Genomic DNA, 18,695 nt, shown 5'->3' with positions numbered 1-18,695 from the left:
GGTGGGGTCAGCCTGCCAACCTCCTGCTGCCCCTCCCCCTGCCCAGCCCCACCTCAGATCAGCCTCCCCACCCTGATCAGGAGCAGGGCCACCTGATCAACCACCCATGGCCCCTCCCCCAGGCTACTGGCACTCGGTTAGCATCCCCCACCCTATTCGGGGGCGGGGCCCGCTGGTCAATCACCAGCAGCCCCTCTCCCCAGCTGGTCCGGCCCTGATGGGTCCCTGATCAGGGCGGGCTGGGTGGCCAACCTCCCACCATCTCCTCTTCCCACAGGCCCAGCCCTGATCTGCCCCAATTGGGGCTGGGCCAGCCAGACCCTACCTGTGCACGAATTCGTGCACTGGGCCTCTAGTCTTAACATATTTTACCAAATAGTTCACTAGTTGATAATAATGGAAATTTTTTAATATTCAAAGAAAATATTATAAAGGAAAACAGGTATTGCAATGCTTATTTCTTTCTAGAAATAGTTAAATCAAATTACTTAGTGGGAGTCAGTATAGGAAAATTGGTTCTGGAAAATTGGAACTTGAATCAAATCTATTCTTTTTTTTTTTAAATCCTCACCTGAGTATATATTTTTATTGATCTTTTAGAGAGAGAGGAAGGAGGAGAGAGAGAGAGAAACATCAATATGAGAGAGAAGCATCAATTGGTTGCCTCCCCTATGCACCCTGACCAGGGATCGAACCCACAACCTAGGTATGTGCCCTGACTGAAAATCAAACTCGCAACATTTTTGGGACAACACTCCAACCAACTGAGCCACACTGTCAATGCCAAATCTATTCTTTATGTCTGGTAATTCCTTTCCTCTCCTTAACTAGCTGCTTCAATTTTACTCATGTTTTTCCTGGGATTAAATGTTTCCAAGGGCTGAAATTAATTTAAATTTTCACTAATTCTCTTTTTAAAAAGATGCTAATATGTTTTCAACTTTACAGTGTTTGTTCTATCAAAGTGAACCAGGACACAGGCCAAAAATACCTCTTTGCTAAATGAGGAAATGAGAAAACATAAAACGTAGACAATTAATTCAGTTGGGACTTACTCCAGGTACAGAGGCGATCATCTGCTTGCTCAGGATTGTAGACTCAGCTAGTTTGGTTCCAGCATCTGCACAAATAAACTAATAAGAAATTGAAAGGATAATTATTTTTAAGGGCATTTGGACAGTAATAAGTAGTTTATAATTTTATTAACTTGGCTTAAATTCATTAGTGTTTACTCCTGTGACAATCTGCCCTGGATTTATGGTACTTGCTAATCATGACAGCTGATTCCTATGAGAAATTCAGAATCATCGCACTGAGATGAACACACCGATTCTTACTTTACCAGACAGCTCTGTGGCACTGGAAACGTGCATTTGGTCAAGGAAGAAGGAAAAGCTGTCAGCAATGTCAGATCAGTTCCAACATTACTCTATTTATTCTTCAGCACTCTTGACAGTTACTAAATTTTCATAGGTTTTTCCAGACTTCTAGCATTATATCATACATTTAGAATGAAAACAGAAAAACAATGAACCTCAGAGTGAGGATTCTAGCTGCTACTTCCCCTCCAAGTCCCCTGCGTATCTGGTCTTCCTTACCCCACTTCGTTCACGCCTCTGTGCTATAATGGCCCCCACTCCTGCTGTGTCGCACGGGACTTTTCACGTGCTTCCATTGTAGTAGTCATGACATGAGATTGCAATGACCTATGAGTCTATTTCTTCACCTGCTGGGAGCTCTTCGAGAGCACAGCCTCTCGATGCACCTCGCCCCAGCACTAGACTCGTGCCTAACATCTCAGAAGGGCTCAGCAAGAGTTTGTGAAATGAAGTGATTCATCAATGATGTACAACTGAGATCATGCTGGGATGGATTTGCCAGGTGACAATTTAATTCCTTCTTTACAGATATTTACGGGTATTTCCCACAATGCAACACCCAACTATTTATTAATGGTTTTAGGGGAAAAGTTAAACATGAAGTTTGTCGAGTTTGCTATGAGCTTTTATTTCCTGGTTAGTTTCTCTCTTCTGGTCTCTGCCCAGTGGCCCCAACCACTGCGGGACCCAAAGCCGCTGCTATGCAGAGTCCAGAGGCTCGGACAGCTCCTCCCAATTCACTTCACTCACACACTGAGAGAGCACAGAAGAGCTGGGGGGGTCGAGGCAACGAGATGAGCTCAGCTGGGCAGGCTCAGACCTTATGAAACTGGGGAGAGGTAATACAGGGCAGGGTGGTAGAGAAGATCTCATGGAGGCTGGGTGAGGAACAGGAGCCAGCACATGCAGACTAACCAGGGGTCAGGATCAAAGCATTATAACGGGCGGCAGGTTTGGGCTAACAGGAGGAGCTATAAGCCAAAGGCCTTCAGGTCAGGAAGCCCTGCAACTTCCTGGCCAAGGCCACCAGCTGGTCTTGGTGTGCTCCTCCACGAAAGGTGCTTCCGTGCAGGTGACTGAGCAGGGGAGGCGGAGACAGCAGGCAGAGCTGTCTCTAAGCCGCATGGCAGGCGTGGACACACATTTCCACGCTCACATTCTGCCATTTCCTCTTGCCTCAAATACAGTTACAGACACTGAAGCATCTCCTTGGCCGGTAATCACGAATCTGGCAAAGAAAGTGCCAGCTAGTAACACCCAGGAAAAACCTAAAATTTTCCACTATTTTATTCAGGAATGCTTATGTCTGCTCTTCTAATTGGGCTTATTTCTAATACAAGGAAAAGTAAGTAATCAGGATTTTTTTTAAAAAAGTAAAGCCTATCCCTTTGGCCAAAACCTGTAAGTAAAAAATCTGACAGAAGTATAGTGTGAGAAGAAGGAGTTCCCAAAATCCTGGCAGCTAGTTTTCCACATAAAATATATTTTCAAAAGCTCTCTGAGTCTGCAATTTAGACAAACTACTTAGAACTAAGTTCCCAAACCTCTGCCAGGACAACAACATTTTAACTAATTTCTTTAAAACAGAAACAAGAGATGCACAGCGAATAGAGGCCAAGGGCGAGACAGAACCGTGAGGAAGGGAGCCCAGGGGGGTGGGAGTCTCCCTGGGGCATCTAGAGGCCTCAGTCCCTAAAGCGTGCTTTCCGGCCTGGCTGTGTCCTGGAGGGCAAGACAAGATTCGTGAAGAAGCAAAACTTCAACTTTCTTGATCTTCAGCAGAAGCCTCTCTCACCTACAAAGTGGAAGGAGTGGCATCATGTAAGTAGGTTGTCACCATGTAGGCTCAAGGTATGAGGCCAAATTCAAATGTCTGATCTGTGATCTCTTAGAAGCCAAAATTAATTAAAAATCACCACTCTAAAAGTTATGGAGGTCTGTGGAGAGTCAAGAGTATAAAAGTGCCTCAGCCTGACACCATCTACTATTTATTTTTCATCCATGCATTTTAATCCAGTGCATTTTAATATGATATCTACGACTAAGTAAACTTTTCTCCCTTCATTTTCTATAGCTGCCAACCAGGAACTGAAAAACGCCATTATAATTTTATAGAATTGCTCAAAATATAAAGATGTGACTAAAGTCAGGGAGGAAAGGATGACTACCATACAAGGAAGAATTTTATACTTTCAGATAGAAATAGGCACGCCTGCCCCAATACCAAAGAACACAGAAGAAATGCAGTATCCATTATGTGTCATTACTAACTTCATTATCAAAATGAGACTCAAAATAGTATCTCCACCTCTCATCCCAAAGAGTGATCCGACTGTTAGTAGCTCAACTAACATTAATAACCCCACATGCATACGCCTGTGAATTAAAAACAGCAGTGTGCCCCTGCCACTTCTTTGTCCTCCAGCCCACAACTAACCTATCCTTCAAAGAAAACCTTTCACCCACACGATTTCTCACACTCGAACATGCAGGTATATCCCACACAGTGGGTGTGCTATATGCAAATTAGCAGAATGTCTATTCTTGACATAATGGGAGCTGAGGACGTTCTTTTGGATTTGAGCTTCTATAGCCTGTGTGGTGGCTGCTAGTGGGCTATCACTTTATTATGAAAACTCTGCTTCAATCCACCTTGAGAACACTTACAATTACATCTGACACAAAGGACCTACAGCAGACCAGCAGAAAAGAAAACATTGTAGTTGAGAACAAAACTGTCAACAGATCTGAGTTAAAACAGTAAGACAACGCCTTGGTCCACAGTGCAGAACAACCACACCGTGAAGGTGCCCATCTCATATTGTTGTCTTGTCAGGGCCAGCCTGACAGGTTGAGCTGGGCTGAGGTAGGGAGGTGGGAATTGAGAAGAGAAAGAAAGACAGGAGAGCAGGATCGGGAGGACTACAACTCAATCGAGGAACTGCCTGAAGGTTGACATTTTAGATTCCAAAGAATACATACAATTTTTTCTATTTTGCAAATATATTTCCTGTTTTCATGCCTCTTTTTCGTAAAAAAAAAAAAAAAAAAAAAAAAAAAAAACACTTTAACAAAAAAAAAAAAAAAAAAAAAAAAAAATCCACTTGAACATCCAAGGTCGCCTGACTTTATATGTAAGTAAAAACTAATAGGAGTCATGGCTGGACACCCACTGTAGTGGCTGGGAAGTTTCCGTGAACCAGCCTCCAGCAAGAAATTCTAGGAATTAAAAAACAGATCGGTCACTGTCTTGAAATGTTTAGAACTTGGGTTGCCCCACATTCCTTGGGCAAATGTTTCATTGTTCTTTATGGGGATGCTTACCAAGAGTATTTGGTAAACAACAAAGGCACAGTCTATCTATGAGACTAGAAACAGCTCCATCTCTATCAGCTCATCTATCTTCTAAGTTATTAACTCAAGAGGGAGAGGAAACACTAGTGTTTTCCTGGTGACTGAAAGAATGCAGGGTAAATCCAAGGTTTGAGGAACCGACTTCTCACTAATGGGGCCAATGACACGTATGACAGCTCCCCAGAGGAGGTTTTCCTTCCAAACATTGCCCTCTCTTCTGTGTCCAAGCTGCATTTTCAGTTAAACAAGCCACCCCACTGCTTCAGATGGGGGGCCCTGATATCTTTACAGGAAGTCACTGTCTGCCTCAGACACATTATGTGTCCACATTGGGAGCTGGTCCTCCGGGAGCCAGGGCCTGCTGTGCCGCCCCAGGAAAGGGAAGAGCTTTCTCGGACTCCAGGCTGGATTCTCTGGCCTAAGAGAAGCCACCAGAGAGCAGGTATCCCCTGTGCGATCCCCCAGGGGACACCTGGAGGGCCCAGGCAGTCAAGGGCAAGAGAAAAAGGAACAGGAAACCTCTATAGAGAGATGCGCTATTCATGAAGAGCGACAAGTGCTTCTTCATGCCAGGAGTGGCCCCACGGAGGACTTCTCTCCACCCCTTAGCCAGGAGTCACAGGGCAGCTGCGGGAACTTTTAAGTATGCCTCCCTTTTATTGCTCTCAGTAAGGAAAATTGTTTATTCTAAAGCTTGTAGAACAAAGGTATATCACTTCAAAATGGCACAATGCTTAACATACTTCGTTGGAGGTGGAAATATTCACAAAGAAGTTCTCCATGGGCACAATCTCAAAATGTCTCCAAAATACCTCTCCAACTTAAATAATTTTACAACTAGATTTGTGAAATCGAATGATTCAAGGACAAATACACATCTGTTTTAAAAAGATGAAATGGAATTCATTGACATGGTATCTGAGAGTCCAAAAAACACATTCAGTCAGAAGAACCTACATTTTTGCCCTCTTTCTTCCTAAAACTAATATGTTTTTGTTATTCATTCACCTCGCTATGAGGCAATAATCACTGTTTTCGTGGTTCCCTTGAGCACTGGGCAATTGAACGTGTCAGTGTTCTTCTGCCGTCTCGTGACAAGTGCTTATTATGGCTGACTAATGCACCTGCAGAAGACCGGCCACCCTCTGCAGTCGCGGCGTCGGGGCTGGACCCCGAGAAGATCAGCCTCGTAGACTGGCTCTGCTAGAAACTGGGGCATTAAGAGCCTGCTCCCCGGTACCCACAGGACAGCACTTCCGGGCCTGAAACCTAGGCTGTTTGGAGGTCGCCAACCAAAACACTATCAGAAGCAAGTGACTTCTAGACACGGGACCTGTGAGCCTTAACTCCCTCATGGCGAGTTCACAAAGCCCAGTTCACCGCCCACCCCTCCAAATCAGTGTTGATCCCATTAACCTTCACGGTCACTTGTGTCAGAGTTGCTTGTGCTCAAAAGCGGTGTAGCTGCTGATGTGTGAGCAGGAGGGGCTGGCCTATGGCAGCCACTGGGAGAGTCAACAGCTTCCCGACCTCAGGAACACAGAGATTTCCAGGCTGTGGTTTTGCTTCTACCCTCCTCTTGGGCTGCCTAGCAGCGTGGTTCAATGGGAGCCACTTCCTTCTGACTACATCATGCCCGGCACCTGCGGCTGTCACCTTCCAGCAATTGCTGCCCTCTCAGAGCTTCAATGTGCCCCCAGAGGCTCTTCAAAGACCACTGAGACCCATTGAAGGTATCCCAACTCTATTAAATCTCAAGGCTGTGAGAGAAACTCAATTCTGGTCCTAAGGACGAGTATTATATACTAGTGAGGACAGGGGACCCAGTGGTGGATATTAAATGGCAAATGACAGGTATCCTTCCTCCTCTTTTTCTGGGTAAACGCCTCAGCTTCTGTACACACACACACACACACACACACACACACACACACAGTCCCTTTCCTATACCATTCCCATACTCAGTACACACCTATTACACTATGGTGGAGATTTTTTACTTGTCACTTTCACCCACCAGATAATAAATCTTGGAAGGAAGGGGCCATGGCTTATTCGTATCTGTTTCCCCAGCACCTGGGCCAGGTCAAGGCTCATAATGGCTTAATGAGCCTTCCTCCATCTCTCAGGCTGAGTTGGCCACTCCCTGCTCCTAGCACTTTACATACTGCCCAACGGTTAGTGTATTATCGGCCTGGGCCTATGCCTTTTTCATCTCTGTATTCCCAAAACCTAGTCCAAAATATTGGTGAGTAAATATTTGTCAGGGGAACTACTGCTGAGTAGTCAAATGTGTCCAGATAATGAAAGGCTTCAGTATTCAGTAGTTCAGGCACTACAGCGTCACTGTAGGTTTTCAATGCAGGGCGTGATCTGATATAAAGTAGACTTTTAGCAAAATTCGTTTAGGCGGCCATAAACCAGAAGACTGGACTGGTGTGGAGAGAGAAGAAGGCAGTACAAAACGCTCAGAGCCGTATGGTCACCTGGGCAAGTGACAGAGAGCCTGACCAGGCTGTGCTACACAATGAACAGACCCTGAGGCCGGATGCTGACTCTGCGTACGCCAGCTATGTGATCGTGGGCAAGTCACTGACCCCCCTGAGCCTCAGTCTCCTCATCTATGGTACAGAACCAATGTCTCCTACGGCTGTAAGGATAAAGTGAGGGGAATATGTAAAGCATATTGCCTGGCACACACAGGGGCAGGAATATTTGATTTATGCATATGTCCCATAGCTTCCTTGTTTTTCCAAATATGAGTGGATCTCATGAAAGTATTACAAACAAGCCTTAAGCCTACCTGGACAAGCAGAAGGAGGTTTGTATCTGGCAGAGGAGATTTCAGCTTCAAGGCCTGCAGGAGTTCCAGAACAACACTACGAGACAAGTACAGTTTATCCCGCTCCTAAATAGAACAACATAGAAGGAGGTAAGCAACTTCTAAAATTCAATTAGAACAGATCGAAGTCAAAAGAGCTTCTAAAAGATTCATAGACCAGAAATAAAAAATACTATTTAAAAATGCATAATGAACTGTCCTCAATAAAATTAAAATTAAAAAGGAAAAAATTTTAAAGGCATTTTGTGTGTATGAGTTTACTGCAGCACTGAGAACACATAATTTTTTACAATATATTTTTATTGATTTCAGAGAGGGAGAGAGAGATAGAAACATCAATGATGAGAGAGAATCACTGATCAGCTGCCTCCTGCATGCCCCCTACCAGGGATCAAGCCCACAACCCGGGCATGTGCCCTGACTGGGAACTGAACCATGTCTTTCTGGTTCATAAGTCAATGCTCAACCACTGAGCAACACCGGCCAGGTGAGAACACATAAATTAATGCAGGGTGTGGAATGTCAGGCCTTCGGGCCATATAAGGCCTGAGAAATCATTTGGTCTGGCCCTGCCAAGGCATTAGGGGTGAGTTAATGAAATGTTTGACCAAATATACCAGCCTAATTTTTAAAGTGATAATTTTATATGGCCCACAAATGATGTTATAAATATCCAAATGGCCCTTGGCAGAAAAAATGGTTCCCCATTCCTCATTCAATGGATAAGAAAACAACAGGCCTGCTCTTCAATACTGAAATCACAGGATTTGGTTCCTATGCACAGGGAATGATATAGGTTCCCAGCATTGCAGAAATTAAACAAATCTAAGAGATTTTTGTTTCAATTGAAAATTATTTAGAGACAAATATGTACAACTGCTTAAAGGATCTCGAATACTTAATACTTTATAAATGAATAATTTGAAGCACACAGAAAAATAAAGAGGTGAAATATATTATATACTTCATCAAATCGTAACATTTTGCTCCGATTTTACATTTTTTAAATAACAAATCAAACACCACAGCAACAGTTGAAGGTACCATTGTGGTACTCTCTATTCTTTCTCCCTTCCTTGAAGTAGCCACTATTTTGAATCTGCTTATTATCTCATGTATGTTTTTATACTTTTAATACATATGTATTATATTAGTATTATTTTGCATATTTTAAGATTTCTATTATAATGTATTATTATAAAATACTGGAGGCCCGACGCATGAAATTCGTGCAAGAGTAGGCCTTCCTTCCCCCGCTGCTGGCACTGGCTTCCCTCCCACCATCCGCAGGCACCTGGGACCCGGGCTTCCCTGGCATCCCTGGCTTCGTCCAATCTAATTAGCATATTATGCTTTTATTATTATAATGTCCAATGCTTATCTCCATTATAATGTGTAATATTATTTTTGCATGTTTTTAAATTTCTATTGTAGTGTATAACATTATACATACATATATTGCATATTTTTAACTTCCTATCATGGTATCATACTCTGCATCTCTTTCTGCAACTTATACTTTTTCACTACATTTCATTTTTTTAAATTAGCCCCTCTTGATACACACAGCTCTAATTCATTCACCTAAACGGATTAATAATGTATATGAACATACCCAAACCCATCGATCTGTCCTCCTATCAGTGGAACGCTAGATTGTTTTCAAGTTTGTCTTTTTTATTGTCAATTGTAAGAGATGCAAAAAAGTATATAAAACCTAAGTGTACAGATAAGTGGATTAGCACCAGCAGCAGGTCCAACAGCAGCTCATGTAAGCATCTTAGAAGCTTCCTGTGTGCCCTTTCTTAACCACAATCAAGAACCTGGAGACCCTGTGGGTTTGTATCCAACTGTCTTTTCTTTCTACGCATTCTCGCCCATGCTATCTTGCCTCCTCATATGTCCCGTTATCTTTGCGTGCTGGATGCTTTATTAAAAAGTTAATTATAAAAATAATTAGAGGCCTGAAATGTCACCTTCCTCCAAAGAGCTTTCTGTTTGTTTTTGCTGGGTACCTGGAGGCACTAGAGGTACAGGGTTACCTTAATAAATGTACGAGACGTACTTTCTTATCTTGGGCCACCAAAGAACTTGACACCCAGCTGTGTCCACAAGAGGGCAAGTTTACTTCTGAGTTCTCTTTACTTTGTGGTTCTGACAAAAGTGTATGTGAGGGTGGGCGTATTAGACAGCGTTCCTGACAGAGTTCCCACTCTTGATAGATCCTGGATTGTGACTTCTGTCTGCCTAGCCTGAATCCTCCAGAATTTCGGCTAAGTCTTTCAGTCCCTTCTTCCGGAGAGGCAAACACCTACCCTCAGGGCTAGGCTCACATCTCTGCATTCCTCTGCTCTCCCAGATCCGAGCCTGGTCACTCTTCTATATCTGATTAGCATTTTAATACTTTTAAGAAGTTTTCAAAAAATATTCTGTTCACTTTTTTAAACTTTTTAAGTTAAATGGGAGGATAGGTTCAAATTATCTACTCCATTCTTATCAGGGAGGAAGGCTAGGAATTTATAAATGTATAGGTTATTTTGTGAGAATAAGCCTCTTTATTATGCTGGGTCCTCATCCATGAACATGAGCTGTGTCTCTATTAAATGTTGTTTAATAATATTTTCTGGTTATCTCCATAAAGTTCTTGCAGATTTTGATAGATTGATAGATTTTTTGTTGCCATAATAAATGACATTTTTAAAGTGCATTTGCTAGTATAATCATTTATAGCTGAATATTAAGGTAGGTAATTTCTGGGTATCCATTTGTACCCAGCATCCTTGCTGAACTCTTATAAAAGTTATAAAAAGGTGCCTATAGATAGATTCTCTTTGGTTCATTTATAATCACATATCTACAAAAAGTGAGAGTTTTATTTTTCCTTTCCTTTCCAATATGTTGGATTTTTCTTCCTGTCTCACTGAACTTAGTAGAACACGCAGGGCAGGGTGAATAGGGGCAGTGGTAACAGGCATCCTTGTCTTACTTATTATTGTAAAGGGACTACTGCTGGCACTTCACCATTAAGTATAATGTTTCCTAGAGGTTTCTGATTAACAGCCCTTGTCAAGTTAAAGCAGTTACTTCTATTCCTAGTTGGACAAGAATTATCGTAAGTGGATGTTGAATTATAAAGAGTGTTTCTTTTCTATCTGCTGAGATAATGATAAAAGTTTTTCTACATTAATCTGGTAACACGGTGACATAAATAAGTGTTCTAATAGTTAAGCCACTATTACATTTCAAGAAAATCCTCACTAGGTCATGAGGCTTTGGTTTAAAAAAAAAAATCCTTAATCTGCTATTATTCCTTCAGAATTTTTGTAACTCTGTCAGGTCAGTATCAACTATCTACTGGCCTCATAATGTATTGCAATACATCTTTTAGTACTTGTTTCAGTTAAAAATATATTAGGAAATTTCTAATTTTCCAAATAGTTTATTTAGCCTTCACTCTTAAATAATAGCTTAGCTGGTAGAGAATTCCAGATGAACCATTATTTTTTCTCTCACAATTTTAAAGACATTTTCCCCATTATCTTCTGGCTTCCATTGTGCTGTTGAGAAGTTTGTTGTCAGTCTATCTACAAAATGTCTTTTCTTTTGCTTGCTCTTAAAAAATTTTATCTGTCTTGGTTGTTCTGTCAATTTGTACCTTACTTATGTAGTCTATGACATGAGCAGGTAAATTTTTAGTTTATTTGTAATACTTTTAGTGCTCATTGTGCTTCCTGAATCAAAGCATTAATGACTTTCATCAATTCTAGAATTGCTAAGCAACCTATTTTCCCTCTCTGAAACACTTCTCTTTCTCATCGTGATCTCTTCATCTCTTTGCTGCATACAATGTAGTTTCTTCAGTTCTACTTTCCATTTTACCAATTCCCTCTTTGGCTATGTCTAACGTGCTGTTTAACTTGTCCATCAAGTTTTTATGTCAGTGACTATTTCATTCTAGACTTCCTACTTTTTTCAAATCTTTCTGGGTGTGTTTTTTTTTTTAAGTGACTAAATGTCTTCTCATGTTTTTAATTCTCCTTTGCCTGATTATCATTTAAAGTATGTTTTGTAATTTCTATCACATCGTTCTAATACTGGAAATCCTTAGGGGAAAAGTAATCTTGCTGTTTGTTGACTGTTATCTAGCTCATGGTGGATTACTTCTTCATATGATTTATCATTTTAGAATCTGGCTCATGATCATCAGGATTTTATTTGTGGAAATCCTGTTAGGCCTAAGTCGAAAGCATATCCCTCCAGAGAGGTTTGAGGACTGACTTCGGGTTTGCTTCTGCCAGAAACTCCAATGCTATTCCTTGCTCGGCACCTATGTTACTTGGCTTTTTAGTTCAGAGCATGTAGGTATTATAAATCAAATTCTAAACATGTTCAAAGGTAGGTTCATGTTTACTAATGCTCAAAGTTACTATAAATCTTCCTCTCAGTTCTCAGATCATACAGATCCCATTCTCTGTCACCTCCATATAAGAATATATGCGTTCCCAGTCTCCCTTTTACCAAATGGATAGCCTGTCAAGGGTCCTGACTTCCTGCTGGGGATGACTCCGTTCCAACTCCCAGCCTAAAATAGTCCCAAGACCTCAGCTCCTTTCTCTGTGTGGACTTTAAAACTCAAGCCACTAAGTCGCCGAAGCAAGCACCACCGCCCCTTCCCTATCTCGAGACTTCTACACTATCGGCTTCTATGCTTACCCTCTGGTTCTCAATGTCCTCTGCACTTTTGTCTCCTTTCATTTCTATAAAATTAGCTCTATTTTAAAAATCATGTTTATTTCATCCAGCATTTCTGGTGTTTAAGTGGGGCAGTTTCAGGTTATCTAGGATGCCAGATTGGCAGAAAGAGAAGTCTCCAAGTCCCTTATGTTTCCATGCCCTTTCTTTCTATTAAATATAGAGAAGGCTCGATTAGATACTGCTATTTAACAGTTTCCGATAGTTTCGCATTATCTGTGAAGTAGGTGGTAACACCCTAGATTGAAGCTTTCTGTAAGTAACATTCATTTCAAGTTGAAAAATGAGAAAGGGTGATGACAGTAGGATGTGGGAGGCCCCTAAAGTTATGGTCGATTATGAGGGTATAATAATGTATAGTGAGTATTCAAATCCAAGAATATGTTGAATTCAAATTGGTGGAAGTTCCCCTGTCATTAATACCAATACAGGACAGCTTAATAAATTCAAACTCATTATGGTTCCTCCTTTGGAAAATGCACTGATTTAAATAAATCACGCAAAAGAAAATGACTTTTAAATACAGAGCATCTTTTCGTTCTATTTGGTGCTGTGTCCTACAGATCTTTTTTTTTTTTTTAAGGAAAAAGAAGGAAAAGGTTATTTTTCAAGGAAGGATTTGAAAAAAGACAAAATGCTGATTATTTTGGTAGTTAGGAAACATATCATTCCAGACAGAGTAATGGTTTATAATCAGAAAGACTAAAGAGAGGATTATCACGGAACACTTAACATGGCAGAGTGGACACAAAATGGAAAGAAATGAGACAACTATGTTTTAAATAGAATTAAAGCCTTGGTATAAAATTAGATTTTTATGAGGAAAATAAAGGGCTTACAGAAGTGAACAACATGAATAAAGGAGCATTCTGAACAATCAAGAAAACAGCAGAAACAGAGACCCCATTGAAAATAAACTTGGAAATTGGAAAGTAAGATTTGCACATTGTTCGTAAGGACAGAAATGCCTCCTGCTTTTCCATTAGTGTCTACCAGCTCCAACAAGGCTGCTCTATGCACTGGGCAAGCAGTAGTTTTCCACTTCACCAGTGGTGGGGCAGGGGATCTAAATCTAATGCAATAGAGAAAGCATTATTAAGGCAAGATGACAAAAGATGAGATTACAATCTCAGAGGCCGAGAACCCAGCCCTGGGGAGACAGATAAATGATGAGAATTAAGGAGCACTTCACAGGCTTTTACAAATGACTGCCTAATTTTTTTCTACTTTGGGTATAAAATAATATGTAGTGACGGCTAGCCCATTAATCATGGGTAAACTTGAGAAGGACTTTAAGAGGTCATTTAGACTATTATCTCATTTCAATCAAAATACCTCTTCTCTTGTCCAGCCGGCCTGGCTCAGTGGTTGAGCATCAACTTATGAACCAAGAAGTCATGGTTTGGATTCCTGGTCAGGGCACATGCCCGGGTTGAGGGCTCAATCCCCAGTAGGGGCATGTAGGAGACAGCCGATCAATGGTTCTCTCTTATCAATACATTTCTATCTCTCTTTCCTTATCCCTTCCTCTCTGAAATCAATAAAAATATTTTTTTAAATAGCTCTTCTCTTCTAAACTATATGATTCTCAATCCTCCAAACTTGCATATTTAAGACATTTTATGTACATACTAGAGGCCTGGTGCACAGATTCATGCACTGGTGGGGTCCCTTGGCCTGGCCTGCAGGGATCTAGCCAAAACCAGCTCTCTGACATCCCCTGAGGGGTCCCGGATTCCAAGAGGGTGGTTCTCGGGTGACGCACTCTGGAATCAGGCTCCCTCCTCCCTGGTTCCAGGTGCATCACCTGAGAACCGCAGTTGCCAAGTCACCACAGCTTGGCAGCTCCTGCATTGAGCATCTGCCCCCTGGTGGTCATTGCGTGTCATAGCTACCGGTTGGACGGTCGAACAGTCAGTCACTTAGGCTTTTATATATGTAGATGTAAAGTGTTTCTTTCCAATGATATTTATTAGCCCTCAGTAGAATTACCCATTTTAAAACTATATTGAAGCAATTAGCCTAACAGGGATTTGACACAACTATGCACACTTACCTTAGTGAAAGCTCGGTAACATAGGCCACACACCTCCACCAGGTAGGCCAGGGTGAAGACAGCATTCTGAATTACAAAGCTGAGCAGTTTTGAAAATGGTTCCAACAAACTCTGCAATGAGATTGGGGCCAAATAAAATCCATTGCTGACTCTTTCATTTTAAAAAGTATTAAAAGTCTTATGATACTTTAATGGGATCACTCTTTTCTTTTTATTTAAAATCTGTTGCCAGGTGGCTACTGTACCAACGCTGTTGGTCTAACAAGAACAGAACTATACCTCCAATCAGTGGCTTGAAGAGCATGGTTTAATCATTTTATTGCTTTAAGAACGCATTTTTTTCCAGACGGCATCGTTTTTAAACCCACCTAACTCCAATGCCATCCTCGTGTGCACCCCCAGCTGCCGGGACTGGGAGAGGTTTGCATTAGATCTCCCACTCTATTTCTCAGAGCCCCAGGACTCTATGGGTTCATCAGATCCAGCTCCCCTCAAAGTTTGTCTCCTCAGTTAGATAGCACAAACCAACCCTGGCACGTGAGCACCAAAGCACGATTAGCTTAGGGACAATTCATCATAACCCAGCTTCCTGCCAAGGTTAGCATCTTTTTGGCATCGTCAGTTTTGCTTTCCCATCTGAAATCTACCCCTAATGGGTCGGTTTTAATCCATATGCTTTCTGAAGCCATTCAGAAACATTTATGGAGCACCAACTAAGTATCAGGCAGAGTTAGATGTTTTCATATAGTTTCTCTTATTCAAATTCCTTATAACAATCCTGGGGAGACAGTCTGCTGCAATAGGTAAGGACACAGGTATAGAGTTTCACACACGTGTTTTCAAACTCTAGCTCTCTGTGACCTTGGATAGGTGACTTAACCTCTCTGGACTTGGTTCTCTCCTCTGCAAAGGGCGGATAACAATGCCCTCCACGTCACTGTACTCTTGTGAGAATTAAAGGGGATAACGTACGTAACGCACTTGGCAGCAGTAAGCCCTCATCACTATTAGCTGTGATCTGCTTTGTAACTCTGAAGCTCCAGCACCCCTATGCTGCAGCTGAGGCCGTTAAGCAGGAAGTAACTTGCTCAAAGCCATGCAGATATCGAATGGTATTCAAAACCAAACTCCCGGGCAATTCCCAAAAGCAGAATTGCTCTGTGGGGAAGACAGGATTATTTAGATTGGGCTCCAAAAGACTCCCATGCCATTATTCCCACTACCTCTGAGCCTCTACAGACCTAACTGTCTGGATTATGAAAGTAATACCTGCGCCATGTGTAAATGCAGGATCTGTAGAAAGTATAGATGAGGAAAGAGAAGTCATCCATAATCCTACCACCCAGCGATAACGGTTTGTTATATTTCCCTTCTTTGTGGCACACAAGTTTATAAGTTGAAATCTTACACATATACAATCCTACATTTTGTTAATATAATAATAAAAGTAATGTCCAATGCTACTTAATTCTTCATAATCATCCATTTGAATGACCACAAAGTCTGTTTCATGATAACATCCCAATAAATAGATTTTTGCACAATATATGCATTTTCTTCTTATTCCTGAGAATAAAGTCCCAGAAAAAAAATGACTAAATCAAAGGATATGGTCATTTTAAGATCCTTTCTCCTTATTGATATAAAAATGAATTCATTACATGTGAGTTGCCCCTGAGGGTAGGAATTATATCTTTAATTTGTTTGTATTCCCCACATAAACCCATGTAGTAACTTGCCACATAAAATAAATCTTAAAAAGAAACGCTTTGAAGTAGTACTGCTGAATCAGCATTCTTCGCTCTCTATAAATGTTGCCTTGGATGATGGATGAATGGGGACAGGAATATGTCTCTGTTGATATATAATGCATCCCTGCTCGCCAAGAAATAAAGAAACCTCAATTCAAACCTACAGAGAAATTTGCTCTTTCATCCAGCAAAGCAGGATGGCAATGGGGCGATATGCTGCAACAGAAAAATCAAGGAACTTGAAATCAAAGGACCTAAGTTCCACTAACCAGCTCTGTAACCTTGGCCAAGACTTCATCTCTCTGAGCCTTTCCCTTAACCGTTAACGAACAGATTAGACCAAATGATCTCTTTGCAACTTTCCAGCATCAACCATGAGTCTGTGAAAGCACATTCAAGGTAAACATTACAGGAAATGTGCCTTCTTGGTATATTAACTAATAGTCACAAGCCACTGCAGTACAAACTACTGCACCATTGCATATAACGCAGCCCAGAAGGGAAGCCAGGAACACAAAGGTGAACGGGACGCAGTGCTGGAATTCATGAAGCTCAGTCTCACTGGGGAGACATCGGTACAAATTAAGAGCTAATTCAGAGAGCTCTATCACGCACTGTGGGATATGATATAGGAGGAAGTTGCTACAGAGAATATGAGCGTTTTTCATTGAGATTCAAATTCTCATTATGAAGATTGAGAAGTTAGCCTCACTGACAAGGATATACAGCATTTCAGGTAAAGGAAATGGCCTCAGCAAAGGCAAGGAAGTATGAAATTAAATAAGACTATAAATGCAAAGCCGTTAGCACAATGCCTGCCATCTGGTACGTGCTCACAAACAGTGGTTGTTGTTTTGATGATGATGATGATGATTCTGAAAGTAGGCCGGAGGCATGGGGGATGGGACAGGTAGCCAAGGACTAAATTGGAAAGGTAGGCTGGCAAGTTAATGAAGTACCTTCTTCTTATGCTACATTAAGGCATTTTGGACATTACCCCAAAAGAAATGAGAAAGTATCAAAGATTTTAAAGCGAGGAATTAATGTGATGAGATCTGTGTTTAGAAGGATCACCTTGTTCGTCGTATGGAGAACAGACTGATGGACATGGCCCCAAACTAAGAGGACCAATTATTAAAAATGACACTGTGATAGAGTTGAGCTCTTCACACTGGACACTTTGAAGGAGACTGAAAGCGAAGCGCTCAGCACGCAGTGACTGCTTCTTCAGCACTGCCCGTGCTTTCTTTGCAGGTGAAAACATAACTAAATACCAACTGGTTTTGTTTGTCTGAAACATACATACCCTTGTGGCATTGGTAGAGGGGATCTTCAAGAGGCAAATCATAATTCTCAAACTGGAATCTAAAGAACACTGTGAACAAATACCAAAAAAGTAAAAGTCGGTACCCTTCTTAATATATCTTTGCTTCATATATTTCCTATAAGCATTTACGTCAGGAAACAAAATCTGAGATATAGCTGCCTCCTTATAGGTTTCCATGCCATATACTCATGTTGATAAACATCATTCTCAGGTTTTAAAAAAATGTATTAAACAATGTTAAACAGTTAAATAATTAAACATGGTTTATAAACTATTTCTCAAAGACATATCCCTAAAATAAAATCAGATAGCATTAAAGAATTGGACAAACAGACAGACGGATGGAAGGATGGATGGATGGATGGATGGATGAACATAGGTGAATAGGTAGATATTAAATTGCCCACATCTACACTAATTTGTTAAAGGCCATGTTGAAAAGAAACTTAGATCGATTTAAAACCATTAGACTTATTAATCCAAATAAAAGCCAGTTTCATCTGCCCTTCCTCTGCTACCAAAAGACACGACAAAACTCTGGGGAAAATCAATGTGTCACTCTCATATCGATGTTTCTCTCTCTCCTTCTCTACCCCCCTCCCTTCCACTCTCTCTAAAAATCAATGGAAAAAATATTTTCCAGTCAGGATTAACAACAACAACGACAAAAGCAGAAGATAATCAGAGAAAGGGCCCAGACCTGATCTGGCAGGGCAGTTTTCACACATGTCCTGAAGTTCCGAAAGTTATTTCGAAAGTATTTCCCAAGGGAAACGTCGGTCTATTTAATCTGCTCAACATCCATAGGCGTGGATGTGACATTTACATTCCTTTGAACAGGGGCTGAAAACTGGCTGCTCATCGGGTCCCTGGAGCGTTTTCAAAATCAGGAAATAACATTTTGGAAAACACGGGAAGATCAGCAGCATGAGGCCGGCATTCCCACAGAACAGGTGGCTGGAGAGGAGTAGCAGCTGACCCTGTAGGAAGGGACTGGTGCTCTCCAGCTTGCAAGGGCCTGGACTCTTCTTATTCCTTATCTCATTTCACTCCTGCGGGCAGTCAGGGTGGTCCCTGCGGACAGGACTGAAGGCCACAATTTAGACTTGCCAGTTGTTTGCAACTGGCAACACGTCCACCTGGTCAGTGTTCAAGTTTAATTTTTTTTTTCTTTTTGTGAATTTTCACCCAAGAATATTTTTCCCATTGATTTTTTATATAGAGAGTGGAAGGG

At 41.4% G+C, this 18,695-nt stretch overlaps 1 protein-coding gene across 1 annotated transcript in view; it reads right to left on the bottom strand.

The window, feature by feature from the left end:
* Positions 1-18,695, bottom strand: part of UNC79 (unc-79 homolog (C. elegans)) — a 218,862-nt gene that overhangs the window by 25,049 nt on the left and 175,118 nt on the right. Inside the window, exons 39-42 of the mRNA XM_015566456.1 lie at positions 17,441-17,509; positions 14,384-14,494; positions 7,537-7,641; positions 1,056-1,133 (exon numbers count right to left, since the gene is read on the bottom strand). Of these exons, the coding sequence (XP_015421942.1) occupies positions 1,056-1,133; positions 7,537-7,641; positions 14,384-14,494; positions 17,441-17,509 (363 nt within the window). The remainder of the gene's footprint in view (positions 1-1,055; positions 1,134-7,536; positions 7,642-14,383; positions 14,495-17,440; positions 17,510-18,695) is intronic.

Source organism: Myotis davidii, unplaced genomic scaffold (genome assembly GCF_000327345.1).
Source record: "Myotis davidii unplaced genomic scaffold, ASM32734v1 scaffold1703, whole genome shotgun sequence".
Classification (NCBI taxonomy): domain Eukaryota; kingdom Metazoa; phylum Chordata; class Mammalia; order Chiroptera; family Vespertilionidae; genus Myotis; species Myotis davidii.
This window is presented reverse-complemented; position numbering and strand designations above follow the sequence as displayed.